Source organism: Ipomoea triloba, chromosome 8 (assembly GCF_003576645.1).
Source record: "Ipomoea triloba cultivar NCNSP0323 chromosome 8, ASM357664v1".
Lineage (NCBI taxonomy): Eukaryota > Viridiplantae > Streptophyta > Magnoliopsida > Solanales > Convolvulaceae > Ipomoea > Ipomoea triloba.
In genome coordinates, this window is record NC_044923.1 from 7511616 (window position 1) to 7524233 (window position 12618).

General features: G+C 31.1%; 1 protein-coding gene across 1 annotated transcript in view; it reads left to right on the forward strand.

The window, feature by feature from the left end:
* Positions 1-11833: 11833 nt before the first annotated feature.
* LOC116027713 (RING-H2 finger protein ATL22-like) overlaps positions 11834-12618 on the forward strand; it is a 5061-nt gene continuing 4276 nt past the window's right edge. Inside the window, exon 1 of the mRNA XM_031269434.1 lies at positions 11834-12527. Within this exon, the coding sequence (XP_031125294.1) occupies positions 11834-12527 (694 nt within the window). The remainder of the gene's footprint in view (positions 12528-12618) is intronic.

A 12618-nucleotide genomic window follows, 5' to 3' on the forward strand; every position in this document is an offset into this window, starting at 1 on the left:
ACAAATTTTTGAGATGTTGGGTGTTGGACTTGCTTGGCTCTTTAAACTCTTTACCGGCCTCTGCCCAATAATTTTCCAGCCACTGGTACTAGACTTGGCCTTTATCCTAACCTCCACCGAACACATTTGTTATTTTCCATCAATTAATTTCATAGAAAAAAAATTAGGGAATATATTTATTGGGAATAATTTTGTTATGAAAATTAACTAGTGGGGTAATCTCAATCAATTTGGTCAGACAATTAGTTTGGTAACAAGAAGTTTTTAAGTTTGGCTCTTTGTAAAAAGCAATAGACAAATATGAAATATCCCCTATTAAAATTTCAATTTGATAACTTGTGTTACTCAATAAAAAGAATATGCATGTTTAGATAAAATATTTTGATTACCTTGTCTTACTCAATAAAAAGAATATGTATATTTAAATAAAATAATAATACTAAAATTTCACCATAATTTTAAACTTTGAATTGGATTAAAACGTAACAAGACATCTTTTCTATTCTCTAACAAGTGTGCAATCGAAATCATTAAACAAACAAAATATGTGTAATTAAGACTTTTTTTTTTTGTTTAAAAAAAGAGACATTTAAAAAAAAAAAATTCTTATAGAATCTAATCATATTGCTTGTATGATATATATGTACTTAAGAGTCAGATTATCCTCTACCACGCACACTATCCGATCCTCTACCATACACTATCCTTAACCACCAACTATCAAATTTTAGCCACTCATATATGGTCTTACCAGGAGGACTATTGCTGTTGAAATTTAATTTGAAAGTTGAAGGACCATATATTGGTGGTAAATTTGGACCATGGATGGTAACAATTTGAAAGTCGAAGGACTATAGGTGATCAATTTGAAAGTTTAGGACTAAACGTCGCAAAACTACTATACTCGGAGGACTCAATATGACATTAACTGTATATATGGTGATGTTCCTATGAGAACCACATTCCCCATGAGTACATGAGAACCAATATGGTACATTAAAAAATTAGATCTATTGATGAGATTAATTGGAGAAATTCAACATTTGCGTGTGCATATGGATCATGTGATGTGCGCATATCCCATGTTTGCACTATTTTACTTGCTTAATGATTCAATTGACAGTTTAAGTTCAGTGACCTTATTATACAAACTTGATAATTTCAGTGGTCTATTTAAACTTTTTTTTCAAATAAAATGCAATGAATATGCATAAATGCAGCTAGCAAATTTGGACGTCATGATTTCGCAAGATGGAAGTCATGCATGCACAATAGGTTGTGATAAGGAATCTATGTTGATGCATGAAGGAGGAGGATAATGACAAGTTGCAACCCTACATACCTCCCCGGCCATATCGACGATAATAATGTTTTTTTGTTTGCCTCTTCTACGCACCATATTAATTAGTGAAGTGCTTGTTTTGTTGTCGCTGGACAAAGCATCTTTGGAGTTAAAAAAATGGGTAGGCTTTTATTCAAAAATAAAAAAAATAATAATAATAAATAAATAAAAAAATGGGTAGGCTTCGCTTTCACAGATCGGTGGATGGTGACATTCACTAGACAACATCCTAAGTTTAGGTAAAAGAGAAGACTGGTTCGGTTTTTTAGACAGAGGATATATAAGACTGTTTTGACTGCTCCAGTATAACCATATCTTTACCTGATATTCAACGACATCCTCGACCTAACCTCGTCCCCACTGCTCAAACAAGTCTTCTTAACTCCTCAAATTTTCAACCCAAGATCACTGTCAATTATATTATATTATATTCCTTAATTTCAACCATCTAAATTCCATGATCAATGCCTTGCCAACGTTCGTTGAATTAGTTCAATTAAAGCTAAGGGCATCTCCCTTAGTTGTTTTTGGTGTGGTTTTTTAGGACAAATGGCTTATATGGAGGAGAGAGGGAGATAAGAGAGAATAAAATAGGGTGTTGCACTGGTTTTTTGTGGGATTGAGGAGGAAAGAGAGAAAAGGAAAAAATTTGTGCCCTGTGAGGTGTGAGCGCGTTGAGCGCACTTGGCGTGCCCTCTAGGCACGCGTAATGCACGCGCCCTCTGTAAATCCCTTTTATTAGCATCTTTTTTCAACAATCATTTTTTTTTAGTTCTTCTTTCCTCCAATCTTCTTTGATCTTTTCTAATCACACCTGCAAAAACTCTTCAAAAATTATAACTATTGGAGATGCTCCAAGGCAACTCGAATTGATTTTCAAGCTATTTCCAATTTTTTTTATATGCTTATAGCATCGCTAGGCTCTAGTTTAACTCGATCGGGATAAACTCCTAAAACAAGATGCATGGGATGAAGATTAGGGTAAAGAAGGGACATGAGAGAAGATGAGCAATCATAATATTAGTTCTTACCTTTGATCAATACATAAGGTACATGCCTAAATTATAATCTAAAGACATAATACTTCTCGATCAATCCATGTTATATCATTGATATATGTTTGGTTTTTTTGTTAGTCTTTATAATACGTTACGCTATAAGAGTTGTACTATACAATTTGTTGGACAAAAATATTTCTACCGTTATAGCTTTTGTTATCTTTTAATTTCTCATTATTATTATTATGCACATGCATACAAAATATATTGTCACATATTTTCCTATGATAATAATGTATGTAGGCATTAATACATCATATATTAGAGTAATATTAGAAATAAGTTTGGTTTCATTTAAGTTTTAATTAAATTTTATCATAATTATATTTATTAATTTATCATTTTAAAAAAATTCTTTAATAATATTAGTCATATCATAATTATTATTACTCAAATTATCAACTATATTTTAAATATATATATATATACACACACACATACTATTATTTAAAAAAATATGTTAATATAGTTAAGATTTTACATTGAGTATGTATTAATATTTGACATATATTTTTGTGCATCGCACATATTAAATACTAGTATTATATATACTAACTAATGATATAAAGAACCCCAATCGCTAATTAATAGCTAATTATCTCTCTAATATTGAGGTCCCCAATTTTAACTAATTCCTATGTTAAGTTTACATCAATTTTTTCAAGTTTAGACAACAAGGAAAGAAGGAGAAAAAAAAAGGAGAAAAAGTAGAAAGAAAAACAAAGAGAAAAAAATCAAGCTGACCCTAACGTACTCATTGAATTGGGTGCTACTGTTACGCGAAAAACACACCAGCTAACTCTATTAGGGTTACTCTTAGGCTTACCTACTTAGATATCTTGTTGGATGGAGCCCGAGCTAATAAGGGAAAATTCAATATCATATCACCGACTGCATTCAAAGCTATAAAGAAATTTTAAATCAATGCTATTAATTATAACTTTTAACATAGTAATAAAGTAGCTATAAAGAAATTTTAAATCAATGCTATTAATTGTAACTTTTAACATAGTAATAAACACTTTATGTGAAATTGATGAATTGATATATGAGTATGTAGGTGGATTTATATGCACCTTAATTACTTATTGGACTTGTGTAGGTTCTTACAACCGTACCTTTTTCTTCATCAGACTTTAGAATATATATTTTCTGAGCCGGGTTCATATGCTTCTACTCATCAAATTTGAAAAACTCATTAACTATATATTTTTTTTTTGTGATTTACGAGAAAGTTCGTAGCTGTTATCTGAAGATGTGTTAGTTGAGTGAAGCCTGCCTTTTGATCGTAATCATTTAAGGAACCACAAGGAGGTAAATTAATATAAGTTGTTTATAATTAACTGTCTTAAATAAACTAAAATAAAAAACAAAAGCGAATAGATTTATTTGTAATTTCTATAACAATAATTGAAGTAGTGAATGAATCCTAACTTATATAATTAAGTAGTACATTATTATGTATTAAATGAACATATATTAGTTATTCTAAAATATTACATTGTCTCATCTTTTTTCTTCTCCTAAATTATACTTACTAATTCATTGAGTTAAGTTTATGCAGGCTATATTGTTCAACATCCTAGCTAACGGATTAGTCATCATATGCACAAATTAAAGCATATCTCAATATTATCAAGATAATTAAACAGTGCGTGGCGACATAATTTCTTTAAAACATGGGATAATAAAAAGTATACTTCATTTTTATATCTCAATCTCGTCACCAATTCAGAGAATAGCACCAACTACTTCATTAAATAATATAATGAAATGAATTAGCTAGTAGGAAAATGCCCTATTGGAAAAGGATGGATCGATGGTCTCCCCACTCGACGAGGAGACTTGTAGGTCTAAATGTTATTTTTTGTAGAGATGAGATATGGTTAAATAAGCTCTCTAATTATATTAATTTGTGTAATTATATTTTTCAACTTTAAAAAATTTCAATCGAAATCTTAAACTTACAAAAAAAAGTATAATTAGCACTATTTTGCAAGTTGCCTTTAGGTAACCGGTAAATTATTTGATGATTAGATTGTTCAAGTTGATATTATTGCTTTCACATATCTTTTTAAAATGATATATTATTTTTGCAAGTTGCCTTCAGGTAACCGGTAAACTATTATTTTCATATAATATAAAAAATTAAAAGTACTATTTTTCTTTTCTTTTTTTTCCTTTTTTTTTTCTTTCTATAATAAAATTATAATATATCTTGAGAATTTTCTCATAAGAATACACTTACCATCTCTGTTACCAAAACTAACAATATATGTGATAAAGAAAAAAAAGAAAAAAAAAACTAACGATATATTTTCTCTGACTTCTCTCCTCCATATAGGAGCAATCTTGGGTTATTTGGTCTGACCATATCATTTGGGTTGGCTCTTTCTTCTACCTTGGGTCCTTAAAATATAAGGCCCAGTTTAATGTCCAAACGGTAGGATTCTAAACATTTCGTTAACCAGATATCTTAGCAGATATTTTTTGTCAAAAAATAAAAAATAAAAATATCTTAGCAGATATTCTAATTTCTAAGACAACTAGTGTTAGAAACGGCAAATTATTGTGTAGATATGTGTGACCATGGTTGAAAAAATCGCTAGGCGCTCCCTAAGCGCTTGGGGAGCGCCTAACGCCTAGGACGCCTTGCCGGGGATTAATCGGCGCCTAGGCGTCCGTGTATTTTTTTATTTTATTTTTTATTTTTCAAAAATTTGTTTAAGTATTTTTAATTTTTTAAAGACTAATAATTATAAATATATAATACTTTAATAGTTAATACTAAAATATTAAATATTAACCTAAAAAATATCTAAAGTTTATACAATTTAGGATTATTTCGCTCAAAACGATGTTGTTTTGAGTGAAATAACCCATTAAAAAAAAAAGAACAATAGTTAATCGACCGAATAGAAGGCCTAGTCGGTCTAGTTGACGCCTAGGCGGTCACGCCTAAGCGGCCTAGACGGTGCTTTGGCGGTCTAGGCGGAGTTTAGGCGGCCTAGGCGGTCGTTTAGCCGGCCAGCCGCCTAGACCACCATTTAATGTGATACGCTAGGCGGTCGACCAGCGCCTAGCACTTAGGCGAGATTTTTGCAACACTAGTGTGGACCACAAAAAAATTATTGCTCCGAGCGCTTTAGAATAATGAATATTTTAGGATAAAATAATATACTTTTTTGAGTATTAAGGTTCGAACTCACTCCACTCCATATTTGAATGTAACCAAGTGTCACTAGACCACAAGATCTTGGCGGATAAAATAATATAAAATATAAAATAAAATAAAATATTTTATGAGTTAAAATAACGTACTTTATAGGTGTTAGAATAATGAGATTTTTGGGATAAAATAATGTATTTTATGAGTTAGAATATGTATTTTAAAAGATTTAAATGAACATACACAAAGAGATGTGAAGAATAATACACACTATAATTTAAAATGGAAGGTCAGACATAAATTTTAAGTTAAAAAAATGGGAGGAGTAATTTTGTCTCATCATGGTCTCTTTTTCTTCCTAAAATCCATGAATTAAAATCCCATGGGGGCCATGGGATTCTAATTCCATAAAAATGATGGAATTGTAATTCCGTGGAATTACAGTTGAAGGAATTTAGTTGCATTCTAAATTATGTGCAAATTAAGTGGGAATGGAATTATAATTCCCTCTAGCCAAACAACGGGTAAATTCTGCTCTTTTAGACAAAACTCTCTCTTCTATCTATAGAGGTGGAATATTTTAAAACTCAATTCTTTCCCAATGTGTTTTGTTTTTCGGTAGGGATCTAAAAAGAGAGTAGCTCTCCCTTTTGTTTTAATTCTATTGTCGCTATTCTAAAGGAAAGGAAAACTTTTGGTCTCTTGGGGTCTTATTACTAGAAAGAAGTTTGCAGGAAGTACAGAGATGAGTAATAGCGAGATATTTTTTAAGACAAAAACTTGTGTGAGACTGCCTCACCATGGGACGGGTCGGGTCAATATGCAAATGTAACACTCCTGTTTGGTTGGATGTAGTTTGGGGGGAATTGCAATTCAGTGAATTCCCAAACTACAGTGTTTGGTCCGAGGGAATTGTAATTCCGCAGAATTGCAATTCCCTCCAAATGATGAATTGCAATTCATGGGGTAACCCCCATGAATTACAATTCGGTGGAGAGGAGGGGTAATTTGTTGATGTAAAGACAATTTTGCCACTCCTCTCATACCCTTTGTCTTTTAAAAAAAAATTGAAATAATAATAATAATAATAATAATAATAATAATAATAATAATTATTATTATTATTATTATTATTATTATTATTTTGAAAGAATTATTATTATTATTATTATTATTTGAATTATTTTTATTATACGAGCACTTATTATTATTATTATTATTATTATTATTATTATATTTTGAAAAATTATTATTATTATTTGAATGAATTATTATTATTATTTTTTGAAAGAATTATTATTATTATTGTTGTTGTTATTATTATATTATTACTATTACTACTACAACATCTACCACAATATAAGGGCATTTTAGTCATTTTGTCGCTTCATACCTTTCAATTCCCTGTACTCCTATTTCTGCACACCAAACACTGTAATTTCAATTCCTACTTTATTCATTGAATTGCAATTCCACCGAATTACAATTCTTTTCCCCCCTAATTCCCTCCTCCCAACCAAACGCCTTGTTATATGCACAAATGTCATACTTATATGCTCAAATGTAATACTAACCAGGAATGAAATCTTTGTTACTTATAAGGGTAAATGTAATATTTTTAAGGGAAAATACAATACTTTTACATTTCGATTTAAAAGTATTACATTTTTCCTCAAAAGTATTATATTTGCCCTTATAAGTAAGAGGCATTTGTCAACATTACTTATTATGAAAAATGTATTACTTTTTCTCTTATAAGTAACAAAAATTGCATTCTTGATTAGTGTTATATTTGAGCATATAAGTATGACATTTGCATGGTGCTTTGACTCGATCCGACCCGTCTCACGAATAAGGATCTATGAGACGGTCTCACACAAGTGTGACACATTTTTTAACGGTGGCTAGGGCAATAGAGATTAGAGAATTGCTTAAGATGAGTTAGGATTTCTAGGTTTGGGTTAAAGTGATGGGATTGAATTTAATTGAGATGATATTTTATAATTTGAATTTTGTTATTGGGCTTCTATGTAGCCTTTTAGTTTATAAGCGTCAAATTATACCGTGCACCACGGTGCACATAGCAATGTGCACCACGTACCTACACGACGTCGTTTTGAGTATTATAAACTAATCATTCGTTTTTTTGAAAATCACGTTTACCGTTTCGGCCGGTCTCTGTATTTATGTAAATATTCTGTGTATTCCAGGCAAGCATTCTGTGTATTCTAGGCAACCGTTCTGTGTATTCTAGGAAACCGTTATGGGTATTCATGTTAGTAACACATGTTGTGATGATTTTGTGCATTCGAATGTTTAGGAGGATGAGTTTTGTGTATTTTGTGTCAATATTCTGTGTATTCATGTTATTAACACAGGTTGTGATGTGTTTGTGCATTCGAATGTTAGGAGGATGTGTTATGTGTATTTTGTGTCAATATTCTGTGTATTCTGGGCAAACATTCTGTGTATTCTAGGCAAACATTCTGTGTATTCTATATAATGATTATGTGTATTATAGATAATGAATTCTCTGGAGTCATTCGCGTCCACTAACATCTGTGTATTTTGTGTCAATATTCTGTGTATTCTGGGCAAACATCTGTGTATTCTAGGCAAACGTTCTGTGTATTCTAGATAATGACTATGTGTATTATAGATAATGAATTCTCTGGAGTCATTCGCGTCCGCGCCCACTAACACCGAAACGACGTCGTTTTACGTGCGTGGTGCACATTGCTATGTGCACCGTGGTGCAGGGTATAACGATTGTTTATAAGCACAATTTGATGGTTCAAAGTATATGAAAGAAATTTGTGTAGAGTTTGGTGATATCTTGTAATATTTTTTAGTTTATTCTTTGTATATGTAGCATTTTTATTCGAGTAATAATAAATAATTTTGTTGTTTTGATTAAAATAAAATATTAGATGTAGCACTTACGGGTTTTTGGTTGCCGGGAATGAATTAGATGGAAAATGAACTGTAATTTATGGGAAAAAAATAATGTGGGAATAAAGTGGAGTTTAAATTTTAATGTTTGGTTTGTAGGAATAAAATTACTGGGAGTTTCAATTCCAATGTTTGGTATACATGAGAATTGAAAGGGAATAAGTAATATAAAGTCCAAAATTCCCATTATTATTATTATTATTATTATTATTATTATTATAAACAATGCAAATTTTCAATCACTAGTGCATACAAATAAAGAATTCATTCGCTATTATATAAACAAAATTAACAAACACATAACTCACGCCGTTCACTGTTGCATAGATCGGTGCACAGAATAAACATTATATAACACACCATCAGCGCATAGAATGAAAATTTTGTTGTTCAAAATTTAGACAAATACGCTATGTACACATATCAAATTTAAATACTTGAGAATTTTGAGAAAACATACTTGGTTAAGGTTGGCCTAGAATGATTATTGCTCAGGAACGACGTTCTTTGTTGACAGTAGTCAAAAAATAATAAACGTTATTTGAGAAAATGTAATACTTTTGAAGAAAAATGTAATACTTTTACATTTTGGTGTAAAAGTATTACATTTTTCATCAAAACTATTACATTTTCATTTTTAAGTGCAACATTACTTATAAATTAAAATATAATAGTTTTGATGAAAAATGTAATATTTTATATCAAAATTTAAAAATATTATATTTGTCCTTAAAAGTATTTGTTTGTTATAAATAACATACATTTTATTCATGATTCGCTAGTATAAGTATAACATTTGTATATTGATTTAACTCGATCCGATCCATCTCTGATTTTACACAAGTGTGAACCTTAAATATGTGCACCCTAAATCACGCCTTATACTCGTGTGAATAGACTATCAAATCGTCATCTGTCATTTGTCGTATATATAATAAAGGGATGACTTGGTCAAAGTGCAAAGTAAAGGAACTCCAAAATGAAATTTTGTAGAAATTGCATAATTATTTAATACTCCGTAACAAACATTTTGACTGCTGACCCTTTAGTCTTCGCAGTATTTCTCACGCTAATCTAACAACGACTGATATCTCTTTTTTTTTTTTTTTTTTTTCAAGTAATTATCATTCCACAATGCGAGTCTTAACTAATTTAAATTATATTCTCCAAAATATCTCATACTTCACCAATCATAATTAATTGGACATTTCACCATTTTCAATAAAGAATTAAGTATAACTTTCTTCTCAAAAGATTAAATTCTCAATTCCAAGGGTCCTTCACGCCCCGACCAAACATATCATTTGAGAAGATTTAAATCATGGTAACTTAGCTCAACACAGATGCTAGATTTTTGTTTACTGTGCACAAGGAGCCCCTTACTTTGAAAAATTACTCCCACATTGTCGCTTGTGAGATTCGATTCCTTGTCTTGACTTAAAAACTCAGAATATGACATTCATAAGTCATTTTTCATATTTTTTTGTGTATGACTATAAGCGGAAAATGAAGGTAATGAAAATTATTCATCATGGTCAATAATAAAAATGACCCATTTTGATAGAAAGTCTTTCAAAATTTTTACTTGAAATACATTTTCTACGTTCCTACCTCATGCTTGGTACGTTCTCTCTCTTCTCCTTTGATTGGCCTCACAAAGTATCTTATAAAATATACCAATTGAAAGTAATCAAAGTCAATATAATGAATCAATATTATTCTATCGAAATTAAAATATAATTGTACAAAATTTATTAAAAATTAGGAGCTTAAAAGCCTTAAGGCAAAATCTTCTATGAAATTAAATCATCTCATGGATCTTTATTCATGAGATGAATCGAGTTTTTCATAAGTATTACATTTTACCTTATAAGTAACTTTTTAATCACTAAATATTATATTTTGATTTAAAAATATTATATTTTCTCTATAAGTATTACATTTACCCTTATAAGTAAAAGTCAATTTATCCATTATTAGTATTACACTTTTCCTCATAAACATTTAAAAGATTATACTTTTCGTCCCTAAGTTATATGATAATTGTAAAATTCGTCCCTAATCGTTGGTCATGCTTATTTTTCGTCCCTAAGTTTGTTGCACTTTTCATCCCCTTACTAACAAAACATTAGGAACGAAATTTGCAACTTTAATATAGTTTAGGGGCGACAAGTGAGCACAAAAAAAGTTAATAAACGAATAAAAAGTGCAACGTCAATAATAGTTTAGTGGTGAAAAGTGAGCACAACCAACGTCCCTAAATATATTATGTTTTTCCTTATATGCAACAATCAATTTATTTATTTCTTTTGAGTATTATACTTTTTCTCATAAGTAACTCTTGAACCCCTAAATATTACATTTTGATTTTAAAATATTATATTTTTCATCAAAAGTATCACATTTATCCTTACAAGTATCAATCAATTTGTCTCATATTAGTATTACATTTTCCATCCTAAGCATACATTAAATTTCTATCTAAACTCAACCAGTCTCATAGAAAAAGATTCGTGAGATGATCTCACATAAGGCTCACCTAAACCTAAATTACACTTTTAAATTACTCCCTCTATCCCTGTTTACCTGTCTTGTTTACTATTCACAGGTCAAACTAATTCTTTTTCTTTAGTATTTTTAAATTATTTGTTGTATTTAATAGTACTTTTTAAATTTAATTTTTAAATATATAAACTACATATATTAATACTAAATTTAATATTAGAGTTAATTATATTTTTAGTCCTAGATTTATATGTGGCAGTCCACTTTTAGTTCTTTTTTATTAGAACATCTACTTTTAATCCTAGTACTATTGTGGTACGACCATTTTTGATCCTTTATCAACAAAACAGTTTAAATATCGTTAAATACAAGAACACTTCGGGCTTTAGTTATGAATGTTTTTTTAAAAATAAACATAAAAAATATAGCGGTTCAACATACTTTGTATAAAAAAGATTGAAATGTCTTTGTATTTAACGATATTTCAACGATTTTGTTGATGGAGAACTAAAAATGGTCATGCCACAATAATATTAGGACCAAATAATGTTCTAATAAGAAAAGGACTAAAATGAATTGTAACTTATAAATCTAGGAAAAAACATTGAATTAACTCTTTAATATTATAATAAACTGAATTATAAATAATTTCAGCAAACCAGACATATGTAATTGTAGTTTTGCACTTAGCTTGTAGGGTATATTTGGCTGTTTACACCATCTCTTTTTCCAAGATTATTAGTCATGCAATTAAGTTAAAAGCTAGTTTTAAGGGAAGGGAATTTTGGTGAATTTTATGAGTAGAAAATGAAGACCCCTACCTCTACTACCCCTGCACCTCTACTTTGCTCTGTTTTCATTCTCATCGTCGCATTATCGTCTTCTTCTTCAGATGACCTCTGCACCCCTTTCTCATGCAACGAATTCTTGGGTCCGGAAATCAAGTTTCCTTTCCGGGTCACCGGCAAACAACCGGAGAGGTGCGGCTACCCGGGGTTTAATCTCTCCTGCAACGACTTTGGGGAAACAGTTATCACCCTCCCGGAAACTCCGGGCAGTTTCGTGGTGAACGATATAGATTATGCCTCCCAAATTATTCGCATCTCCGACCCCGACAACTGCCTTTCCCAAAGAATCCTAAACCTTTCTCTGGCCGGCAGTCCGTTCCGGGATCCCGACGATATGCGTTACACAATTCTGAGTTGTCTAATTCCTTTGCCCATGCTGGTGGTGGCTTGCGTGGGGAATATGAGCAAGAGTGTGACTGCCGTGCCGGATTTTGCGGAGGCGCCGATGGAGTGCGTAGTTGCGAAGAATGTTAGCATACCGAGGATTGTGGAGAGGGATGAAATCTGGAGGGAAGGGGTTGTTACTCGGCTGGAGTTGCGGTGGGAGAAACCCGATTGCCGGGATTGTGGAAGGCTAAATAAGGTCTGCGGCTTCAGCACCGATCAGGGTTTGGAAATTGGTTGCTCTGATCCTCCGACGAATCCTTCCAAAGGTGATTCAATTCCATATCACATTTTCTAATTTATTATGATCGGTGACTTAGATTCATTTCATCTTGTGACATAAGCGTCATCACTACATAG